The sequence below is a fragment of the Caretta caretta genome, chromosome 4 (genome assembly GCF_965140235.1).
Source record: "Caretta caretta isolate rCarCar2 chromosome 4, rCarCar1.hap1, whole genome shotgun sequence".
NCBI lineage: Eukaryota > Metazoa > Chordata > Testudines > Cheloniidae > Caretta > Caretta caretta.
Genome location: NC_134209.1, coordinates 152899739 through 152922321, shown reverse-complemented (window position 1 = coordinate 152922321; position 22583 = coordinate 152899739). Strand labels below are relative to the sequence as shown.

The window sequence follows — 22583 nt, the reverse complement described above, 5'->3', positions numbered from 1 at the left end:
TTTTTGCCTCTCACTACTTCTTTTACTGTTGTTTAACCACGGTGGCTCTTTTTTGGTTAGATTGAAGTGTCATTAGAGAAGGCTTTGGAATTAATTGAGAAACTTAACAGGAACAAGTCACCGGGCCCAGATGGCATTCACCCAAGAGTTCTGAAAGAACTCAAATGTGAAATTGCGGAACTATTAACTATGGTTTGTAACCTGTCCTTTAAATCAGCTTCTGAACCCAATGACTGGAGGATAGCTAATGTAATGCCAATATTCAAGAAGAGCTCTAGAGGTGATCCTGGCAATTACAGACCGGTAAGTCTAACGTCCGTACCGGGCAAATTAGTTGAAACAATCGTAAAGAATAAAATTGTCAGACACATAGAAGAACATAAATTGTTGGGCAAAAGTCAACATGGTTTCTGTAAAGGGAGATCATGTCTTACTGATCCATTAGAGTTCTTTGAGGGGGTCAACAAACATGTGGACTAGGGGGATCCCGTGGACATAGTGGACTTAGATTTCCAGAAAGCCTTTGACAAGGTCCCTCACCAAAGGCTCTTACGTAAATTAAGTTGTCACGGGATAAGAGGGAAGATCCTTTCATGGATTGAGAACGGGTTAAAAGAGAAAGAACAAAGGGTAGAAATAAATGGCAAATTTGCAGAATGGAGAGGGGTAACTAGTGGTGGTCCCCAAGGGTCAGTCCTAGGACCAATCCTATTCAACTTATTCATAAATGATCTGGAGAAAGGGATAAACAGTGAGGTGGCAAAGTTTGCAGACGATACTAAACTGCTCAAGATAGTTAAGACCAAAGCAGACTGTGAAGAACTTCAAAAGGATCTCACAAAACTAAGTGATTGGGCAACAAAATGGCAAATGAAATGTAATGTGGATAAATGTACAGTGATGCACATTGGAAAAAATAACCCCAACTATACATACAATATGATGGGGGCTAATTTAGCTACAACTAATCAGGAGAAAGATCTTGGAGTCATGGTGGAGAGTTCTCTGAAGATGTCCACGCAGTGTGCAGCGGCAGTCAAAAAAGCAAAGGGGATGTTAGGAATCATTAAAAAAGGGATAGAGAATAAGATGGAGAATATCTTATTGCCCTTATATAAATTCATGGTACAACCACAGCTTGAATACTGGGTACAGATGTGGTCCCCCCATCTCAAAAAAGATATACTGGCATTAGAAAAGGTTCAGAGAAGGGCAACTAAAATGATTAGGGGTTTGAACGGGTCCCATATGAGAAGAGATTAAAGAGGCTAGAACTTTTCAGCTTGGAAAAGAGGAGACTAAGGGGGAATAGGATAGAGGTCTATAAAATCATGAGTGGTGTGGAGAAAGTGAATAAGGGAAAGTTATTGACTTGTTCCCATAAGATAAGAACGAGGGGCTACCAAATGAAATGAATGGGCAGCAGGTTTAAAACAAATCAAAGGAAGTTCTTCTTCACTCAGCGCACAGTCAACCTGTGGAACTCCTTGCCTGAGGAGGTTGTGAAGGCCTGGACTATAACAGGGTTTAAAAGAGAGCTGGATAAATTCATGGAGGTTAAGTCCATTAATGGCTATTAGCCAGGATGGGTAAGGAAGGGTGTCCCTAGCCGCTGTTTGTCAGAGTGTGGAGCTGGATGGCAGGAGAGAGATCACTGTTAGGTTCACTCCCTCTGGGGCACCTGGCAGTGGCCACTGTCGGTAGATGACACTGGGCTGGATGGACCCTTGGTCTGACCCACTCTGGCCGCTCTTACGTTTTTAAATGGGGGTATACATTTAAGCTGAGCTTCTATTATGGTGTTTCTAAAGCTTCCACACAGCCTGCAGGGTTGTGTAGTTCCCCTTTCTGAAATTAAATGCTCCAGTGTGGGCTCAGACTTTCCGGGGAGGGGGTGTGTGTCTCGCTCCAGCTGACCTCTGCTCCCCCCATCAGCAGCCCCCCACGCTCCGCACTGCTGCTGTCCCCAGAGCCTTCTCCTCTGCAGCGGCAGCCTCTGCCCCCCCCCGCCCCCCAGCGCCCAGCTGCGCGGCCGGCCCCGCACCCCCGGGGCGGGGCGCTGGCAGGAAAGCGGAGTGCGAAGGGGGCGAGCCGGGCCAGGCGCAGGCAGCCGAGCGGGACGCGGGACAGCCGGGCTCGCTGCCCGGCCGTGCGCCCCGCGGGCAGGCGGGCTCGGCGCCGGGGGCAGGTACGGGGACAAGCGCGCGGGCTCCGGGCGGCAGCGCCCCCGGTCACCCTTGTGCAATGGGGGGTGAACACGGGCATGACTCCCCCGGGCTGGTGTGGATCCGGGGTAACGCGGCTCGAACCCGTGGGGCTGCGGCGGGCTCCCGGTCCCGGGCGGCTGGAACTCGCAGCCTGCGCGTCCCTCGGCTCGGGCGGGGGGAGTCGCCTGGTCCGCTCAGCCTCTTCCCGGCCCCCCCGGCTTTGCTGGCTGCGGGGGGGTGGTTCGGGTCTGGGGCTGAACGGTCCGGCTGCGGCAGGGGCCCGGGTGGCCGCAGGCGCGGAGGGGAGGCTCCCGGCGCGGCGCAGGGCGGCTGCCTGCCCGCGCTGGGGGATCGCCCCGCGGGCCCCTGCCAGCGCCCGGCCGGCGGCGTTGCCGGCGCTGGCTGTCGAAGGGCTCGGTCTTGCTCGACGCCCAGCTCCCAGGGGGTGTTTTCCAGGCGCTGCCCCTCCGCTCACAGCAGGCGGCCGTCGCAGGTGGGGTTAAAGGGACCCCGCTGGAGGGAGTCAGCCCCCCAACCCCGAGAGATTAGCTCCCCCTCCTCGCCCACCCGCAGCTGCCGGTTTTGGACACGGACAACGCTTCACCCTCCCTCTGCTGCTGCGTGTGAGGGACCCGCACAGCCCGCACGCAGCAAATGAAAGAGCTCCGTCGGGCGGGGACCCGCGTGTTTGCCTCTCACCTCTTCCAGCCCTGGCCATGGTAGGGCTCCCACGGGCCTGAATCCTCCTTCAGCAGGGCCAGGGCCAGCGCTGGGGGAGTTAGTCTGTTACCTCTGAGCCCAGGCCTCCTGCCTGGGGACCTTGGCAGCAGCGGCAGGTAGAGATGGGATTTGTTTTTCTGACTGATGCCCCTTTAATCCCTGAATAGCCCCATGTGATTGGCCACCTGCTGGAGACCGACACTGCTTGCTTGTGGCTGCTCTGTAACTACTAGCAAAAGGCCAGAGCCCTGTCCCGGCACCCAGGCCGCTTGCTCGGGAACGTGGGCGCACTGGAGGTAATTGCTTCACTTCCAGATATTTTCACAGCTGGTCACAGGAGTGACTCTTGGGTGGGCACTTCCTGGCAGTGAGTGACTGGCTGGGTGAAGGGTCTGAAGGAAAGCGAGAGAGCCAAGTGCAGGCCTGGGGGGGCTCCTCCCTGCTTTGGTGCCAGTTCAGAGACGGGCTTAAAAAACTAAGGCACCAAACCCTCTTCCTGCTGGGATGAGCCCCCATGCCCCTTGCCAGGAGGCAGGGAGACCTAAAGGTAGCCGTTGTGTCACAATTGTGGCTTTTAAGCTAATGGAAACACTTGCCCTTGGTTTAGCCCTGTCTACGCTAGGAGTACGGTCTCCGAAAGCTCTGGCCGAGCCAGCAATAGCCATGGTGGTGGAGAGTAGGAGAGGGCTTCTGTCTCATTTAACGCAACCCTGTGCAAAGCTCTTAGTATTGCAATTGAAAGCTCAGTCCTGCAATGGACAAGTTCATGGGCATGTCTTTGAATATACTCGGGCATTTCACAGTAAGCAGGAGCTATGCAGCCAAATAAAGAGGAATAGAAGATGCTGTCTGTATATGATGGTGTAGTCTTCCTTATAAGGTTGGTTCATGCTGTAATGCAAGGACAGATCCCAAGACACATAGATGACAGGGGATGGATCACGAGATGATTCCCTGTTCTATTCATTCCCTCTGAAGCACCTGGCATTGGCCACAATCAGAAGACAGGACACTGGGCTAGATGGACCTTTGGTCTGGCCCTGTATGGCCGTTCTTATGTTCTACAAGGTAGTTTGCTGAGCATAACTAATTAGGATTTAGGATTAGTTTGGCATGAGGAACTGATGGGCGGGTGACAGGAAGCCACAAATTAAGCAAAGAAAAAAGAGAGGAGTACTTGTGGCACCTTGGAGACTAGTCATAAGAGAGTTGACTGATAGGAAGTTTGAAACCACAAGTAAAGGGTTCAGAGTAGCAGCTGTGTTAGTTTGTATCCGCAAAAAGAACAGGAGAGCTGGAGCCCACGAAAGCTCGTGCTCAAATAAAGGTGTTTAGTCTTTAAGGTGCCATGAGTCCTCCTGTTCTTTTTGTGGCATCTTAGAGACTAACACATTTCTTTGAGCAGGAGCTTTCGTGGACTAGAGCCCACTTCATCGGACGCATAGAGTGGAACATGCAGTAAGAAGATTATACACATACAGAGAACAGGAAAAGGTGGAGTAAGAGGCTAATTAGTTAAGAAAAGGAGTACTTGTGGCACCTTAGAGACTAACCAATTTATTTGAGCATGAGCTTTCGTGAGCTACAGCTCACTTCATCAGATGTATACCGTGGAAACTGCAGCAGACTTTATAAACACACAGAGAATATGAAACAATACCTCCTCCCACCCCACTGTCCTGCTGGTAATAGCTTATCTAAAATGATCAACAGGTGGGCCATTTCCAGCACAAATCCAGGTTTTCTCACCCTCCACCCCCCCACACAAATTCACTCTCCTGCTGGTGCTAGCCCATCCAAAGTGACAACTCTTTACATAATCAAGTCGGGCTATTTCCTGCATAGATCAAGGTTTTGTCACATCCCCCCCACCCCCATACACACACAAACTCACTCTCCTGCTGGTAATAGCTCATCTAAACTGACCACTCTCCAAGTTTAAATCCAAGTTAAACCAGATTCCCCCCCCCCCCCCCATGTTCTGGTTTAACTTGGATTTAAACTTGGAGAGTGGTCAGTTTAGATGAGCTATTACCAGCAGGAGAGTGAGTTTGTGTGTGTATGGGGGTGGGGGGGATGTGAGAAAACCTGGATCTATGCAGGAAATAGCCCGACTTGATTATGTAAAGAGTTGTCACTTTGGATGGGCTAGCACCAGCAGGAGAGTGAATTTGTGTGGGGGGGTGGAGGGTGAGAAAACCTGGATTTGTGCTGGAAATGGCCCACCTGTTGATCATTTTAGATAAGCTATTACCAGCAGGACAGTGGGGTGGGAGGAGGTATTGTTTCATATTCTCTGTGTGTATATAAAGTCTGCTGCAGTTTCCACGGTAAACATCTGATGAAGTGAGCTGTAGCTCACGAAAGCTCATGCTCAAATAAATTGGTTAGTCTCTAAGGTGCCACAAGTACTCCTTTTCTTTTTGCGAATACAGACTAACAGGGCTGTTCCTCTGAAACCTAATTAGTTAAGATGAGCTATTATCAGCAGGAGGAAAAAAAACCCTTTTGTCGTGATCATCAAGATGGCCCATTCAGACAGTTGACCAGAAGGTGGGAGGATACTTAACATGGGGAAATAGATTCAATATGTGGAATGACCCAGTCACTCCCAGTCTCTCTTCAAACCCAAGTTAATGGGATCTCGTTTGCAGATTAATTCAAGCTCAGCAGTTTCTCCTTGAGAGTCTGTTTTTGAAGCTTTTCTGTTGCAAAATTGCCACCTTTAAATCTGTTACTGAGTGGCCAGAGAGGTTGAAGTGTTCTCCTACTGGTTTTCGAATGTTATGGTTCCTGATGACAGATTTGTGTCCATTGATTCTTTTGCAAAGAGACTGTCCGGTTTGGCCAATGTACATGGCAGAGGGGCATTGCTGGCACATGATGGCATAGATCACATTGGTGGATGTGCAGGTGAACGAGCCTCTGATAGTGTGGCTGATGTGATTAGGCCTTATGATGGTGTCCCCTGAATAGATATGTGGGCAAAGTTGGCAACGGGCTTTGTGGCAAGGATAGGTTCCTGGGTTGGTGTTTCTGTTGTGTGGTGTGTGGTTGCTGGAAAATATTTGCTTCAGGTTGGGGGGCTGTCTGTAGGTGAGGACTGGCCTGTCTCCCAAGATCTGTGAGTGGGAGGGATCATTTTTCAGGATAGGTTGTGATCCTTGATGATGTGCTGGAGAGGGTTTTCAGTTGGGGGCTGAATGTGACGGCTAGCCACTATTAGCAGTTGAGGATGAGTGTAAGGAATACGTATAACCAAAATGTACAGGTGTCAACAGCGGGGATACTATAGAAATATCATGGCAACTAATTGACAAAAGCTAATGAGGTAAATAGGTAACCAATTAACAGTGTGGTGACCCCCCCCAGAGATATGAGTGTGGAAGCTTAGATAAGGAAAAGGGGCCAAGACACATGAATATGCCTAGCCAGGAAAAGTGTGATCAACCTACTGACAACCACCTAGGAACTGTCTGGGATGGGGAATGCTGTAAGTAATGCAAGTGCTGCTCATGTGTCATTATTTCTCTGTGCCCTGCTGGGAGGGGGGTGGGCATTTGCCTGGTTAGCTAATAAAAATAATGGTTAAAGAAAGGGCAGGGTGGTGTCCTGCTAGCCTCTCTCCTGTAGCTGATCTGGCGGCTGACCCTACCCAGACCACTGCAGTGTAGACCCCCGCCCTGGGGTGGGCCAAGAGTAACTTAAACCCACACGTAGGGCTACAATGCAGTCTAGTTAGTATTACTGTAGGAACCCGAACGCTTGTGTTTCCTCACTCAGATTTAATGTTGCAATAACATAGTTCTTAGCTTTTCTCTCCCAGAAATTGAAATCAGTCTCTCAGAAGTGCCCAGTTAGGGCCCTGTCTAACCCAAGGGGGAAAGGCGGTGGTGGTGGGGAAGGCAGGTACAAGTGCAGCATCCCAAACTTTTGCTAAATTAAACCTACAAAGGAAAAATACTGTGGGAGAAAGCTGGGCCCCAGTGAGTTTTGCCCTGGGACTGTTGTAGGCCAGTATTTCACCCTGGGCCGTGTGCTTTGTGTCTTGGTGATGGAGAGAAGCTGAAAAGGTGTGAACATTTTTTTTGCCCCTGTTCTGTTTTTCATACCTTGCCGCTTGTCTGCGGAAGTGGCTCCACCTCTCCCAGCCCAGTTCAAGCGGCCCAGCCCCCTAGCTCTGAGGCAGTCCTGCCAGTATAAAAGGGCTTTTACCCGTGTACTTATTCCCAGATGGGAAAGGGAACAAGCCACACTAGTGTAAGGACCTTTCAGCAGTGCAAGGCACTGGTGTAACGATACCCATAGGTGAGCGCGTCCCTAACCGACGTAGCACAAACGGAGTGGAAAGAGCGGGAGCAGAGTCTGCAGAGAGGAACTCGGGGGGGCGGGGGCAGTGAACCCTTCCCAAGGGTCTGCAGCATGTGAGCCACATGGGTGTTAACAGCCTGAATCCCACCCCCCTTCCCCTACTTGATTGGGATTCACAGGTGGGTCGGTGTCCTGTAACCTCGCCCATAAAAGCGGGGCAGGCTGGTTTAATGTTAAAATCCTGCCCAGGAACAAAACAAGTCCTGCCGAGGGGGAGGATGGCCTTGGCGGGTGGGCCTGGGCTGCAGGGCAGTGGTTTCGCTGGCCCAGCGATGTCTGCTAGGAACGTGGGGGGAGGTGGGAGAGAGAAACGCTGGAGCTGTGCTGGCAAAGCTCAGGCTCGACGCAGTTATGGGCCTGTTGGCAGCATAGCCCGTTCCAGTCAGGGAGTTCCCAGCGTGTCCACAGACTCCCCTGGGACCTTGACCCTCCCTCAGCTCTCATCTGCAGAGCAGTCCCTCATGCTCTCCCTTTGCTCAGACCGGGAGTTCCTGGGGGCCAGGCCTGCCTCTTTGTACAGCACCTGGCACGCTGGAGCCCGGATTTCTCTCTGGCATTGCCGTATAAACCAGAGACTCCAGCTGGGCCTTCGCTCCAGGCTAAAGGAGCCAGAAGGGGCACAGCCCCGCTCCTCTGCCCCCTGCCCGCTTCACGGCTCTCCCTGGAACAGCCGCAAGGCCGAAGCGGAGCTGAAAAGCTCCTTCTTTCCCATCAGCCTTCCAGGGGCAGGGCCGGGTCAGCGCCGGGCAGGGTCTGCGTGGTTCAATATCTGGACGTCCGGCCCAGTGCTCCATGGTGCAGAGGTGGGAACGCTGGGCCATGGCAAGCTTTGAGGTGGCTGCTGCCAACACCCGACCCCAGGCCAGAGGGTGTCTAAGGGGCTGGGCTTTAATGGGCCGTCCCGGAATGGGTGGAGGAGCCAGTGGAAAACAAGCAGGGCAGCTGGGTAATTAAAGGCCCCATTCACCCTGGCTCTGCGCCTTGTTCATCCTTTGCCCCAGTGCCAGGGGGTGTCCCACGCTACGCAGCGTGTCTCAGTGCAGGGCACAAAGCAGAGTCTGACTCCGAATCCACTGCCTGGGTTCCCCTGGTCTCCGCCCTGCCTCCCACCCGGCAAGAAGCCCCCGGGATGCAGGAGCAGCAGCCTCAGCACTCCAGGCAGAGAGGGTCTGTCCGTCCTCGCTGGGTCAGTGCCCAGGGCCTGAGAGTCCCTCGAGAACTTGCTTTGTGTGGCTCTGTTAGTGTTCAGTTTGGATTAACGAACTGGCGACAAAGCTAGACCAGCACAGAGCAGCTCGAAGCCGCTCTGAACCGATGGGCTGACTTCTTTCCTCATGCCCCAGTTTTTACAACGTTCACGAGGGAACCTACGATTGCCGTACCTGTTCTTGAAAGTTTCTTCTCTTGTTTTGAATGACGTTTTCCACGAGTCTGCTAAACGAAGAGGCGTCGTGTGCTCGCTCTCCCTTGGTACCGGGTGTATGGGGGCCAGGCTTCGACAGGACCAAATATTTTACCCTGTTGCTCTGCCATTGTGTCCTATCCAGCCGTGGCATGCTGCACCGTAGCCCAGCATGCAGTTTGCGAAGCCTTCACGTGACACTGACCTTGTCCCTGACCGGGTACCAGGAAGAGGGGTCCCCACAGCTTACCGGCTTGCTGGGCCCAAGTGCAAAGCATGCTGGGAGGATGGTCCAGACATTTTTCTCTTAGCAGAAGTACAAAGGGTTTGGGGGAAACGTGACCTGAAAACACGTCATAGTCACACAAACCACGAGCCCAACAGCTGCTGTTGACACTGCCCCTGATCCTGGCTGACAGCTCTGTGTCTGGCCTCCCTGTGCTGCCCTCCTGGCGGCGGGGGCAGTGCACGGGCAGCCTATGCGCGGGCAGCCTGTGGGAGTTTTCCAGGGGGTGCAGAGGCCGCTCCCAGCGTGGGTGGAGGAGGATGCAGGCCTCAGTCTTGTCTCTCTCCTTCGCTGAGCAGGGCTCTGCTTGCTGGGGAGCGGCCGCCTGCCAAGCCATGGTCACTTTCGTCACGCACGAAGTCCGGCAGCTCCTGCACAACAAGTTCGTGGTGGTCGTGGGGGATTCCAGTGAGTCAGCCGAAGGGACGCCGGAGCCCCCCAGCACGGGGGGTGGGTTCCCTCGACCCCTCTCGGCCACGGTAGAGCCAAGTTGTCTTTGGCTCCACGTCCAAAGTGGGTTTTCCTGCGTGCCGGGCTGCAAGCTCCCTGCAGCCCCAGCGGGGCTCTCTGCCTTGCCAGCAACCGTGGGTTTGCCCTGGCTTGCGCAGACAGAGCGGCTGCGTGGGGTAACCCCCTTCCGCGGCAGGACTGGCTGGGGAAAGGCGAAGGGCAGCCAGGCCTCTGAACTCGCCCCCTGGGGGGGGGGGGCAGGGAGTTTGAGCCCTGCAGTGGGCAGAGTGGATTTCTCTGACTTCCCTCTGGGTGCCCTGTCGTTCTGGCCCCACTCCGTAACTGAAGCTGGCCTGGGGAGGGAGGGTGTTCCCTACGCTGGGTGAGCTGGACCCGTGTCTCCGCTACGCAGCGCTGCCCTTGCACCCCCCCCCAGAGTCCGTGCAGCACGACCGCCCTGCCCACCCCCAGCACGGCAGCTGGCATGTCGTCTCGTTCCTGACATCTGCCCCCCCAGCCGCAGCCCACCAAGCGCGCCTGGCCGGCACAGACACGTCCCATTCTGAGCAAGGGCCTCTTCCACCCCGCCCCGAACGAGACCCGGGGCTGGTCCTTGCGTTAGCGCCCAAGAGGCGAAGATGTTGCTCCCCCAAAGACGGGCGACCCCGGGCTACCTCTGTCTCCATTTTCCCTTTGCAGTCCAGCGATCGGTTTACAAGGACCTGGTGTTGCTTTTGCAGAAGGATGCTCTCCTCAGCCAGTCCCAGCTGAAAGCCAAGGTACTGAGCCTGCGGATCCGGAGCAGCCAGCCTCTGTCCCACAGGGCTGGGGAACTAAACCACACGCAGCCGCCATGTCGCTGGGGCGCTTCTCCAATCCGGGGTCCGTGCCCTTGGGTGCCCCCTGCTGGGCCTTGCGCCCCCGACAGCCGTTGCTTCTGGTGCAGTCAGCTCTGGTGTGTGCTCCCCCTCTGTGGGCACAGCTGAGACAACCAGTTTGGGTGGCTGCTGCTGCATAAAGAGAAGTGGAGAAAACTAATCTGGTTGCCTGGTGGCCAGTAGCCAGACAAGCCTCCTTCCTTAGAGGTTTTTAAGGTCCGGCTTGACAAAGCCCTGGCTGGGATGATTTAGCTGGGGTTGGTCCTGCTTTGAGCAGGGGTTGGACTAGAACCTCCTGAGGTCCCTGCCGACCCTGATGTTCTCTGGCTCTAAGCCGGTGCCCTCCCAAAGGCCTGCAGACTGCGCGGTCCTGGCTCCGGGTCCGGCTCAGCGAAGGAGGAAGCAGCTAGAGCTTGTTGGGTCTGAGCCAGCTGTGTCGTCTAGCAATAGTGTTGCTTGACGGGGGAGGAGGGTTTCTTGTTTCCGGTGGGAGGCTTTGAAACTCAGATGTAACCGAAGAAGCAGAACAGTCCTGGGCCTGGCGCACCCCCCTCCGTGCCTCCCATCAGTGGTTCACGTGTAGAATGGGGGGATGTCTTGCCACGTGAGTGCCCCCTGCTGGCTGGTGTTGGGAATAGCATCGTCCCACTGCGCTCCCCCGGCTGGTGCTCAGCCCCTGCAGCCGTCCAGAGGGAGGGTAAAAGTGGTGCTGTCCCGCGGTGCTGGGGTGGGGCCTTGAGAAGGGGCCGGGAGCTACCTAGCCTGGGGTGGGGCTCGGCTATTGGGAGGGGCCGGAAGGGCACGCACCTACAGGCCCTAGTGTTGTCATTTGGGTCCAGGGGGAGGCAAGGCCTTGTGGTAGACCAGCACTGGCCTGGAGCTGGGGCTCTGGGATCCAACCCCAGCCCTTGCCCTGGCTTGCTGTGTGCCCTGGGCCAGCTCCGCTCCTCTGTGCCCAGAAGAGGCCTCGGGTCACTCCCCAGCTCACGGGAAGGCTGCAGGCCGTGGCTGGGCGCAGTTCTTGGGGATGGGAGGGCAGAGGACGACCCGGCAGTGGGCACGAGAGGGCATCACTCCCCTGGGGGTAGAGCCCTGCGCACACACAGGATTTGTATCCGCAGATGTGGGTGTCCGTGGAGCTGCAGGGCTGTACCGGGAACTGGAGCAGCACGTCGGGCAGCCGCTCGCAGGAGCCAGCGCCCTGAGCAGGCAGCTCCTCCTGCATGGCTGTACCGCCCCCAGCCCCGTCCCCTGGGGCCGGCCCCTGGCTCACCAGCTGCTGTCCCAGCTCGCACACCCCGACTTGCACACACTAGTGTGACCAGGGACAGCTGCTGGTGAGCCTGGTGCCCATCCCCGTGGGCAGGGCTGGGGGTGGCACGGCCATGCCGGAGAGCGCTGGCTCCCGCGAGCGGCGGCCCGACACGCGGCTGCTTCGCCGTGGCTGTCGATCTGGTATGGGCGCAGGGCTCTCGGTGCGGGCGACAGGCGGGCTGAGGGCCTCTGCGTCCCGTCTCCGCCAGGGGGAGCTGAGCTTTGAGAATGACTGCCTGGTGGAAGGCGGCATGTTGGGTGAGCTGACCAACGGCACCCACTACAAGGAGGTGCGGCAGTACCGCACGGACCATCACCTGGTGCGCTTCTACTTCGTCACCCGTGTCTACTCCGACTACATGGAGAGCATCCTGGCCGACTTCCAGGCTGGGCCGCAGCCCGACGTCGTCGTCATCAACTCCTGCTTGTGGGACGTGAGCAGGTACCCGGTGTTACCCCCGCCCTGGCAGGAGAACTCGGGCCTCTGCGAGGTCACATGGGGCTGCACAGCACCCTCAGGGAGAGAACTGAGCCCCTCCGGCTGCCACAGCCCGGCCAGGGCAGCTAAAGGAGACTCTCTGCTGGCAGTACAGGGCCCGTGAGACACAAATCAGCGGTTCCGAGTCCGTCCAGCCAAGGGCAGTGCTGGGCATGTAGGCACACGGCAGCTGGTTCACTAAGACCCCCTGTGTTGTGGGAGCCTGCCCCATGGACACAGACGTTCCCGCTTTTCACTCCGTGGGGCCAGCCGGGCTCTGTCCCTCTTGTGCATGTACAGCCAGCAGCATTACTTAGTCCAGTCCAGTCTGAGAGATCTGGGCAAGCCCGGTGAGCGAGCCAGGAGGGCGTTGGCTCGGCTAGTGACGGGGCTGCCGACCTGCCACCTGCCCAAGAGGAGGGAGCTCGGTCCTGCATATGCATTCTGCTCTGGCTGTTGGCCCGTGCCCATGGTGTCTGAGCACCTCGTGGGTGCCACTCGCGGGGCTCTACTCGGGGGTGGTGAGGTGTCTCACAGCTGGGGGAGCGGGTCTCAGAGGGGCACAGACAGCGAGCAGGCCCCCAGCTTCCCTCTTGCCCCGCAAACTCCATGTCCCACGCTGGGGGATGGTGGGGCAACCTCCCCTCCCTGCCCCTGGCCGATGGTGGCATCTCGGTGCAGAAACGCCTGCCTGGCCAGCCTCGCCCATAGAGCCGTTTCTGCAGAGCGGCTGGCCGACAGGCTCCTGCCTTTGCCCAGTGCTGCTCCTCGTGGGGGCCAGATGGATCCGACCCCGTGTCAGTCCCGAGGGCCATGACTTCTGTCTGCTCTGCTGCCCTGCAGGTACGGCCCCAAGTCCATGAAGCAGTACCGGGTGAATCTGGAGAAGGCCTTTAACCGCCTGGACAAGGTGCTGCCCCATGCCTGCCTCCTGGTGTGGAACATGACGATGCCCGTGGGCCACAAAATCATCGGGGGCTTCCTCACCCCAGAGGTAACGTGAACTGCAGCTTCGCCCCGGACCCCGGTGCTGCTCGCTGAGGGTGCTCTGGGGGATGTGCGGCTGGGACTGGGATAAAGTGCTGAGCCCAGGGGCAGGGCCAGCTACCAGGGCTGGTACCCCCGGCTGCACCGCTCTCCAGCCCACGCGGGCACACCCCGCAGGGCACCCTCCTGGGACAGGCCTTGTCTGAAACCCTAGTCACAGCTCCAAAGTTAACCCTCTGCCTCCTGCGGCCGAGAGCTGCAGGCTGCCTAGCTGCTGTGGGGGGTGAGGGGTTCCCGTCAGCCTGGCCTTGCCGTGCCTCGTACTGGCTGGGCCTCTGCTGACACGACGGGAGCTGATGGAAACAGGCCTCATCAGCTCTCACTGATTTCCTACTCTGAAATCTCTGAGCCAGAGGTTCATGGAGCTTAAGGGTAGAAGGGATGTTAGATCATCTAGTCTGGCCTGTCTGGCACAGGCCAGAGAAATTCCCCCACTTCCCCCCACGCTGAGCCTAGGTTTTCTAACTTTTTAATCATTCTCCTGGCTCTTCTCTGACCAATTTATCAATATCTGTCCTGAATTGTGGGCACCAGAACTGGACACAGGGATCCCAGCAATGGTCGCCCCAGTGCCAAATACAGAGGGAAAATCACCTCTCGATTCCTACTTGAGATTCCTCTGTTCATGCATCCCACGATCACATTAGCTCTTTGGCCCCAGCGTCGCACGGGGAGCTCCTATTCCGCTGATTAGCCCCCAAGTGTTTTTCGGAGTCACTGGGTCGAATCCCCTGTCCTGTACGTACGGCGTGCGTTCTTTGCTCCTAGATGTACACGTTTACATTTAGCCATATTAAAACACACATTGTTTGCTTGTGCCCAGTTGACTATGTGAAGCAGATTGCTCTGGATCAGTGACCTGTCCTCGGCGTTATTCCCCAGGCCCCCAGTTGTTGTGCTAGCTGCAAACTTTCTCGATGAAGATTTTGGTTTCTTTCAGATCATTGATAAAAATGTTAATAGAGTAGGGCCAAGAACCGATCCCACAGGGATGAGGATTCCCTATTTACAATTACACTTTGAGACCTATCAGTTAGCCAGTTTTTAATCCATTTCATGTGTGCCATGTTCATTTTATATTATTCTAATTTTTTAATCACAATTTTGTGCAGTATGAAATCAAACATTCTGGAGAATTCTAAGTATATTATATCAACTCTATTACTGAAACTTGGTATCTCCTCAAAGAGATCAAGTTAGTCTGATAGGCTAAAGGAAAATAGATCCTATGTTGAGTCGCATTAATTGCATTATCTTCTTTTAATTCTCTATTAATCAAGTCCCATGTCAGCTGCTCCCTTATCTTACCTGGGATCGATGTCAGACTGACAGGCCTATAGTTACTTGGGTCATCCTGGTCACCTTTTTACACACTGGCACAACATTAGGTTTCTTTTGGAACTTCCCCAGTATGCCAAGACTCACTAAAAATCAATATTAACGGATCAGCAAGTGCCTCAGTCAGCTCCTTTTAAAACTCTTGGATGCAAGTTATCTGTACCTGCTGATTTTAAAATGTCTAACTTTATATCATCTGTTTCCCTGCCCCCCCATACAGAATAGAAATGTTTATTGAACATGTTTGCCTTTTCTGCATTATTTCTGCATAACACCATTTCCATCTAATAATGGACCAATACTATTGTTAAAATTCTTTTTGTTCTTAATATTTAAGAAACTCCTTTTTACTCTTCTTAACTCTGCTGGCCATAGAGTTCGCATTGTGTCCCTTGGCTTCCCTTATCAATTTTCTACAATTCCTATCTTTTGATTTATGTTCATTATTATCAATTTCCCTTTTCTTCCATTTGTACGTATTCTTTTTTAATTTTGTTTTCTAGCTGTCTTCACTTCCACTCTAAACCCAGGTCAGTTTTTTAACCAGCACATACTTCTTTCTTGATTGTGGCTTTTGGGACATCTAATTCTTAAACAATTCCCCCAGTGATCATTCACATTCTCCTGATTAAATTCTTCCTCTCAGCTGATATGCCTCATGTTTGTTTTAGCTGAAATTGGCCCTATTCAGCCACCAAAGATATGTTACTGGCCTGGACTTTATTCTGTTTGCACCTTATAAATGTGATCAAGTCATGATCACTTGTACCTAAGCTACCATTAACTTTTCCCATTCTCCTCGCCACTGGCTACCTGGCCCTGCTGCAGAAAACAGCCTGCTCTGATCAGCATTCTCTTCTTCCTGCATTCCCGAGCCTCAGCCTGCACGGACAGGCGAGTGCCGAGGACTCAAGGGGTTAAACCTAAACAGGCCCAGGCAGGAAAAGCCCCCAGCTGGGCTGCCCCCCTTGCTAGGCAGCAGGCTGGAAAGGGGTGGTAGCTCTGGGCTGGGCCCTAGCACTCCCTGCCCCTGCCTGCAGCTACTGGCAAAGAGGTCCTGCACCCCCAGGCACGGCTGTATCTGCCAGGCCGTCCTGCTGTCTTGTACCATCCCCAGGAGCGAGGTGTTCTCGTGGGCCGGGTCCCTGGAGCGTGGCCCTCCCCGTCTGCGGGAGCCCCGCTGGCCTGGCCCAGTGGCTCCTTTCTCTGCCTCCAGCTGCAGCGCCGAGGCAGGAAGGTGCCCCACAATGTGATCGAGGGCAACTTCTACGGGGCCGTCCTGGCCAGCAGCCACCACTTCGACGTGCTGGACCTGCATTACTACTTCCGCTTCGAGGCGCACCACCGCCGGGGGGACGGCGTCCACTGGAGCCAGGCTGTCCACCGCAGGATCAGCCAGCTGCTGCTGGCCCACGTGGCCGACGCCTGGGGGGTCGAGATCCCGGAGAAGAGACCCCAGGACGGCGAGTGGGGGAGCGGGGGATGTCGCAAGAGGGGCTGGGAGATGGGGGGGGGTGCCCCTGCGGGGGGTGGGAGATGGGGGGGAGGGGGTGGACATGCTGGAGCAAGGGGGGAGAGAGATGTGGGGGGGAGACGGGGGGGGTGCCGCTGCGGGGGTGGGAGGGGGCGGGGGTGGGAGCGCTGCAGCAAGAGGAGGTGGGAGATGCGGGGTGGGTGCCGCTGCGGGGGCTGGGAGTGTGAGGGGGGTGGACGTGCTGTGGCAGGGGGGTGGGGGGGCGGATGTGCAGCGACGGGAGGGGGTGAGGGTGGGCGTGGGGAGGAGGGAGTGGGGGTGGGCATGCTGCAGCAAGAGGGGGTGGGAGACGGGGGGTGGGAGCTGGCCGCGCTGCTGATGGATCTGCTTTTCCCTTTCTTCAGGTTGCTTTCAGGCAAATGCTCTGGAGTGGGGCTCGCAGCCCACCCCCTGCCCGGCGCCCCACGCTGCTCCGCCCTGCCCCTGGGGTAAAGATCTTGGTGGTGGGCAGGGGCTGTGGGCACCTCCTTAGGTCGGGCAACCACGCGGGGGGGGCGGCTGGGGAAGGGACCCCCGTCCACTTAGGGGGTGGCCTGTTGCCGGCTCCCAGCCCCCTCCTCAGCCAGGCTTTGGCCGCCTCTCTCCTGTGGCCGACAGCCCTGTGGCCCCCCCAAGGGGAGCTGGCTGAGCGTAGTGCTGCCGAGGGGGGGTGGGCACCTTCCCCGCGCTCGTCAGTGTGTGCCCGTGGCCGTGCCCTGGGGCGCCAGCCAGCCAGCCGAGCCCGGCCAGGCCCCGGCGTGACTGACGCTGACGAGGCCCCTGCCGGGGCGGTGGGGGGGGGGGGGCATGGTGGTAGCCCCCAGCTCTTCTCCTCAGCCCCCCGCCCCCAGCTCCCTACTGCCACCCACAGCACCCAGGTCGTGCCAGGGGGGCTTTGGGAACAGTGCCCGTGTAGGTCGCTGCTGCCAAGAGCCAGCGGGGGGCGCATGCGGCCAACGCATTGCACGGCCCCGGGGTGCAGTCTCCAGGGGCCGCTGCCCCCCGGGGGCTGTGGGGGGCCGAGGGGCTCGGAGCCCCGGGAGCGCCGTCACGGGGCCCTGCTCTCAGAGCTGCCGGTGCTACCAGTCTGGGGGGAATGAGCCGACCCGAGCCTGGCCCTGGTCTCAAATGGCTCCTTCTGACCCTTCTCCCCCCGCGGCCCCCCAGACGGGAGCCCTCGTCCAAGGCTCTCAACCCTTTTGCCCGGGACCTCCCCAGGGTCCGCGCTCGGTCACGTCTCTGACTCTGCAGGGCCCGAGTGGGACAGCAGCTGCCTGTCCTGGATGCCCCCGCCCAGCGCCTGCCCGCTGCCCCCTCCGGCTCCCCGGCCCCCCTTTGACTTCTGCTGCCCCTCCGAGGACCCCATTTTCCAGGAAGACTCCCCCTTCCTCCCCAGCGACGCGGGGCCTGGCGCGCCCCTCTCCGGATACATCAGCTTCGACAACTGCCCCGGATTCAGTGCGGAGGGTAGGTCCTCGGTCCCACGCTCCTGCCACACCCCCCTTGGTGCACCTGGCCCTGGCGGATTCTCACTTGCGGGGGCCCGTGGCACTCACGACTTCCTGCCTCAATCTCTCGCCCCACTCCTGTTCGGTCTGGCCTGGACACCTCTCTCTGCTGCTGCCTCTGGAGGTCGCTGCTCCGCTCCGCCTGTCTCCTCTGTGACTTTTCCCACTGCTCTTGCCTCTCCATGCCCTACTCCTTCATCGCCCGTCCGGTGCAGCCTTCCTGGCTCTGGCGTGGCTTCCCTCCCGCCCTGCGGCAGCCAAACCCTAGGACCAGGAGGACACTCAACAAAATAGACAGTGACTGATCTGTGGGACTCTCTGCCACGTGACGTGACTCAGGCCAAGAGCTTAGTAGCATTCCAGAGGTGACTGGACCTGGGACGTACAGAATCGCTGCAGTTACACTCCAGAGGATTAGAGAGGGGGTCTAAATCCTCCTGCTTGGGGTCCAAGCCAGCCCTGACGCTCCGAGACCTGGGAGGAAATGCCCCCAGTTGGGCCTTCTGGGATTTCTTGTACCTTCCTGTGAAGCAGCTGGTCACTGGCTGCCTGGGCTGGGCCGTGAGTCTGATCCGATGGGGCCGTTCCCATGTTCTTTACGGCTGTGACCCTGTATCCCTGCCCTGGCCGCTCTCCTGCTCCTCGTCTTCGCGGGTCTGCCTCCGCCTTCCTGCCCTGTGCTGCTTCTCACGCTCACCTGTGAGCCTTCGGTCTTCTCCCTGCCTGCTCCGGACTGTGTCCTGGTCCCTGCCGGCCCCTTCCCCTCTCCCCGACTGCTCCCTCTGCTGCGTGGCTCGATGGAGGAGAGGAGTCTCTCCGCGGTCAGCGGCCCAGGGACCGGGCAGGTGGGCAGCATCTCCTGAGACCTCGGTGTCGCGCTCGTTCCTCTCCTGCGCGGGTCCCCGGGCTCCCTCAGAGCGGCTCCGACGGGGAGAGTGTTGGAGCCAGGCCCTGTGCCGCTGTCTGAATAACCCTGCGCCAGAGCGGCTGGCTCGGAGCCTGGCTGAGCCGGGCCGCTGACCCAGAGATCCTCCAGTCCTGCCTGGGGGACGGGTACCCCAGGGGATTCAGTAGGGGGGCGCTGTACCCAGTGCAGTGCAGGGGCTGCCGAGATGTGAAAGGGACACGTCGGCGTCTTACAGGAGTGGGAGCTGCAGGGTGGGAAGGAATGTCTGTCTTTGGACCAGCTTCCGGGGGGGTAGAGACAAGCGTTCGACCTACGCAGAGCTGCTCCTCCGGTCTGGGCCGGGGGCTCAGAGGGCGTGTTTGCCGCCGGTCTGGGTCAGCTGACTGCGGCTTGCAGGGCTCAGGCTGCGGGGCGGTCAGGCTCAGGCTGGAGGCTGGGCTTGGGACCCTCCCCACTTGCAGGGTCGCAGAGATTGGCCCTGTTGTCTATACAGCCATTTTCCAGCCCCCAGCCTGAGCGGGTATAATCCCCTGTGTGGACGGACTCCGAGCCTCCGCGGCTGTTTAGCAGAGCTAGTTAACAGCTTTCCAGGCACCACTGGAAATGAAGTGTCCTGCGAAGACCCTGCCAGTCATGGGTGGGGGAGGGAGGGTTAATGCCCTAACCCCTCCCCCGGCCACTCCCTCCCCCACCTTTTTCATAGAATCACAGAATACCAGGGTGGGAAGGGACCTCAGGAGGTCACCTAGTCCCACCCCCTGCTCAAAGCAGGACCAATCCCCAATTTTTGCCCCAGATCCCTAAATGGCCCCCTCAAGGATTGAACTCACAATCCTGGGTTTAGCAGGCCAATGTGCAAACCCCTGAGCTATCCCTCCCCCCCCCCGAATCAAAATTAGCTCTGATATTCCACAATGGAGAGAGGAGGAAGTGCAATTAGCATGTAAGGGGGGGCCCATGCCACCAGGTATTAATACCTGTCCCCAGCCTCTCTCCTCTCTCTCTCTTTTTGTTTTCTTCCCTCTCTTATTCCCCGCCCCCCACACACCCCTTGCCCCCATGACTGGAGAGGTGTTAACAGGCCACTTCATCTTGAAACATGTTAACTACTGACCTTAACCAATCTGTCCCACCCTCTGTGCACCTGGCCCAGACCTGTCTGTGTAGGTCCAACGCTCCTCTCTCTCCCCACCAGAAGTTGGTCCAATTAAGGACATTACCTCCCGTACCTGGTTTCAAGAATTGTCCTGGGCTCCTGGCCCAACTCCGAAAGAGTAACTACCTCTTCTGACCCCTGCCCCCTCGAGCCGTGTTTGTTCTGCAGCCTTTCTGGCCAGTCCGAGCCCTCGTTCCACGGCGTCAAACACCCGCCGTGCTGCACCCAGGAGCTGGCTGCATTTCAGCCCCAGCTTCAGCCGGTGAAGCCCTGGGAGACCTGCAGCCGAACCCTAAGTCTGGCGGCTTCTGGAGCATGGACGATCGTCCTGCGCGTGTGATCCCTGCTGCTGGGACGATTTGGTCAGGGTTTGCTGCAGCGGGGCGTTGCTCTGAGGGGCCCGGGCGCGGGGACAGGCTGAGCCCCATCACCGGACACTTGACTGCGGAATGGGGGTTAGATTTGTTAAAGGCACAGAGCTGGTGTCACTGTTCAAATAAGCTGCCGGTGCCCAGCTGTCCAGGCGGTGTGAGGGCCGGTGGCTGCTGGCAGTGTGTGGGTGGGTGGTGGGGGGGGCACAGGAGGGCGGCTGTGTATCTGGGTGCCCATTGCTCTGGAGAATTGGCCTCATGCAGATCCCTGAGTCCTCCCCCACCCCCCTGGTTCCTGTCCAGACCCTGCTGGATTGACTCGTCTCGCCCCCCACACCCTGCTTCTCGCCCTAGGTCCTGCCAGCCGCTTTCAAGCTTCCTGGGGCGCACCGCACGCTCTTCCGGGCCCGGGGCCCTTCCCTGGCTTCTCAGGAAACCCAGGACCCAGCTTCCCTCCGCACCCTCGGAGCCCGACCAGGAGAGGCCACGGTGGGCGCTCCCACGGCTTCATAATGAGGCGGCAGCCAGTGAGGTGGAGGTCTGGGCCCCCCTACAACAGGCCCCACTACAGTTGCTACTGAGGGGCCCTGGCAGAGCTGGGGCGTCTCCCTGCAGGCGGGCGGGCTCCCTGCCAAGCGCTCGGCTCTGGCTCTGAACAGACTCGGGTAGGGTTGGCTTGCCTGTCTGCAGGTGCGTGCCACGATGATGCACCTGGGCGTCAGAGGGCGCCCTGGCCTGGAGGCGGCTACCACTCAGATGGCTGAGTTATTACATGTAGTATTTGGGGTGGGGGGCAGAGGGCTGCGGGGGCCTGGCGAGAAGGGGCTGTGAGCTGCCAGGTGCTCTGGCTCAGGACAAACGCCCTGCAGTTGGGCACAGCCGGGCTGGCTCCAGCTGGTGGATGCAGGCGGGGAGGGTGGGGGTTGTTTCCTTTCCCGAGAGCTGGCCGGGCTGGGTCCCTTCCTTGGAGGCTCCCTGTGGACCGGCAGCTCAGGGAGCATGGCACGCCGTGCCCAGTGACGGTACTGGGAACAGGTCTAGACAGAGCGTCCCAGCCCCGTGCTGGGGCCGGGATACTGCAGCGGGAAGCGCTCTGTAGGCCAGGCCCATGAGGGGCGGAGGGCCCCATCCTGCCAGGTGCTGGAGCCGGTGAGGATTGGCAGCCACCTGGGGGAGGTGCTGAATGCCAGCCGTCTGCCAAGGGGCTGGGGCTGCTGGGGCCTCGCCCAGGCGGTCTGTCTGTCCAGCCTAAGTCTCTCCCCAGCACTGAGTCCAGTTCCCCCATCCCCATCCGCTGCTGTTACAAACCTGCCCAGATGGGGCGGGCAGGGAGTGGTTTGCCCCTGCCAGGCTTCCTGCCCCGGACTGCCATGGCTGTGAGCCGGCCGGTGGCCTCGCCTGCTCTCCATGGGGTTCTCAGGGCGAGCTCATGTTTCTTAATCGTTGATCTGTTTTCAGCCCCCTCCGTGGGATGTTATGTCATGAGGTGGGTCTGCACTATACCCCCCCGTGCCCCTTCCTGAGGGGTGGGCAGGGTCATGCTGCTCTGAGGTTGCTTTACGCTGGCAGGCTGCAGGGCAGAGCCCTTGGTGGCTCAATGCACTAAAACCCTCTAGCCCCAGCCAGGCTTGCTAGCTAGCGGGCCCAGCCCTGTGCTCAGCTGCACTGAGCCGATCAGGTTGCACCGGCATAACTGTGAGTTGAGTCCCTTCCTGGCCATCTGCCCACAGGCCCGGGGGGGGGCCCTGCTGCTGGCACAGTGGTTATTGAACAGGAAATGCTGTTCTAGGCAAGTGTTCTTGTGTGTTTTGTTGACTTGTTAATAAAGCTTTGACTAGTGGAGGCTGTCCTTCTGTCCTTCCACCAGTGGCTGGCCTATTAGATAACAACCTACTACTGCACCCTGCTGCTGGAATTACTCCGTTAGCTCACGCAGCCAAAGACTTGGCTGACAACTTGGGGGTGGCTCCATGTGCCAAGGAGGGAGGCTGAATGGCCCTTCGCCTTAACCAGACTCAGGGTGACCCACCCCAGGGGCCCTGGCAGGGCTCTTTGGCCCTCAGCAGGCCTGCGTGGGCCTCGGTCCAGCTCCTAACAGGGCCGCTGGCCCCCCTCCACCAGCAGAGCTGCTGCAAAGCTCACGACGGAACGGGCCGTGGTATCCCGCTCCCCTTCCATGCCCCACAATGGCCCTTCCACCTCTGGGCTGAGCCAGGGTGAGGTGCTGGGGGCTTGGCCTCAGGGGCCCTGGGTTCTAGGCCCAGCTCTGCCTCTCAGCTGCTGGGGCCATGGGCAAGTCACCCCCTGACCACCACTGGTGTCTGCCTTGTCAAGATGGGCTCGACCCTCCCGCTGTGTCTCTGCAGCCCCTAGCGCGGCTGGAGCTCAGCTCCGCCAGGCCCTGCTGCACCGCTGAAACCTGCAGGAAGTTTTCCATGCTGCCTCGGCTCTGGGTGCGTGGGGTGGGCTATGGGGCCGCTCCTCCGGCAGTGTGTGGCCTAACCCCCCTGCATCCTCCAGCCCCCAGCACTGGGGCTGCTGCTGGGAATGGGAAGAATCCAGGATGATAACGAAGGCATTAGCGGGGCTCCTTTCTGGGCACTTCACGGCCCCAAGGGGGGAGCCTGGTGTAACCTT

General features: G+C 58.0%; 1 protein-coding gene across 3 annotated transcripts; it reads left to right on the top strand.

Moving 5' to 3' along the window:
• Nucleotides 1–2077: 2077 nt before the first annotated feature.
• On the top strand, nucleotides 2078–21786 carry PCED1A (PC-esterase domain containing 1A). 3 transcript variants are annotated; one of them, XM_048846511.2, is made up of 10 exons: nucleotides 2078–2188; nucleotides 3095–3223; nucleotides 9286–9394; nucleotides 10136–10215; nucleotides 11838–12070; nucleotides 12950–13100; nucleotides 15708–15954; nucleotides 16370–16453; nucleotides 17256–17471; nucleotides 20301–21786. In XM_048846511.2, exons 3-10 carry the CDS (start codon nucleotides 9322–9324, stop codon nucleotides 20525–20527), a joined length of 1311 nt encoding a protein of 436 aa, XP_048702468.2. In that variant the 5' UTR covers nucleotides 2078–2188; nucleotides 3095–3223; nucleotides 9286–9321; the 3' UTR covers nucleotides 20528–21786. The 3 variants fall into 3 exon arrangements, with proteins under 3 accessions (XP_048702468.2, XP_074984293.1, XP_074984294.1); XM_075128192.1 differs by having other exon boundaries at nucleotides 9286–9436; XM_075128193.1 differs by lacking the exons at nucleotides 2078–2188; nucleotides 3095–3223 and having other exon boundaries at nucleotides 9388–9465.
• Nucleotides 21787–22583: the final 797 nt, after the last annotated feature.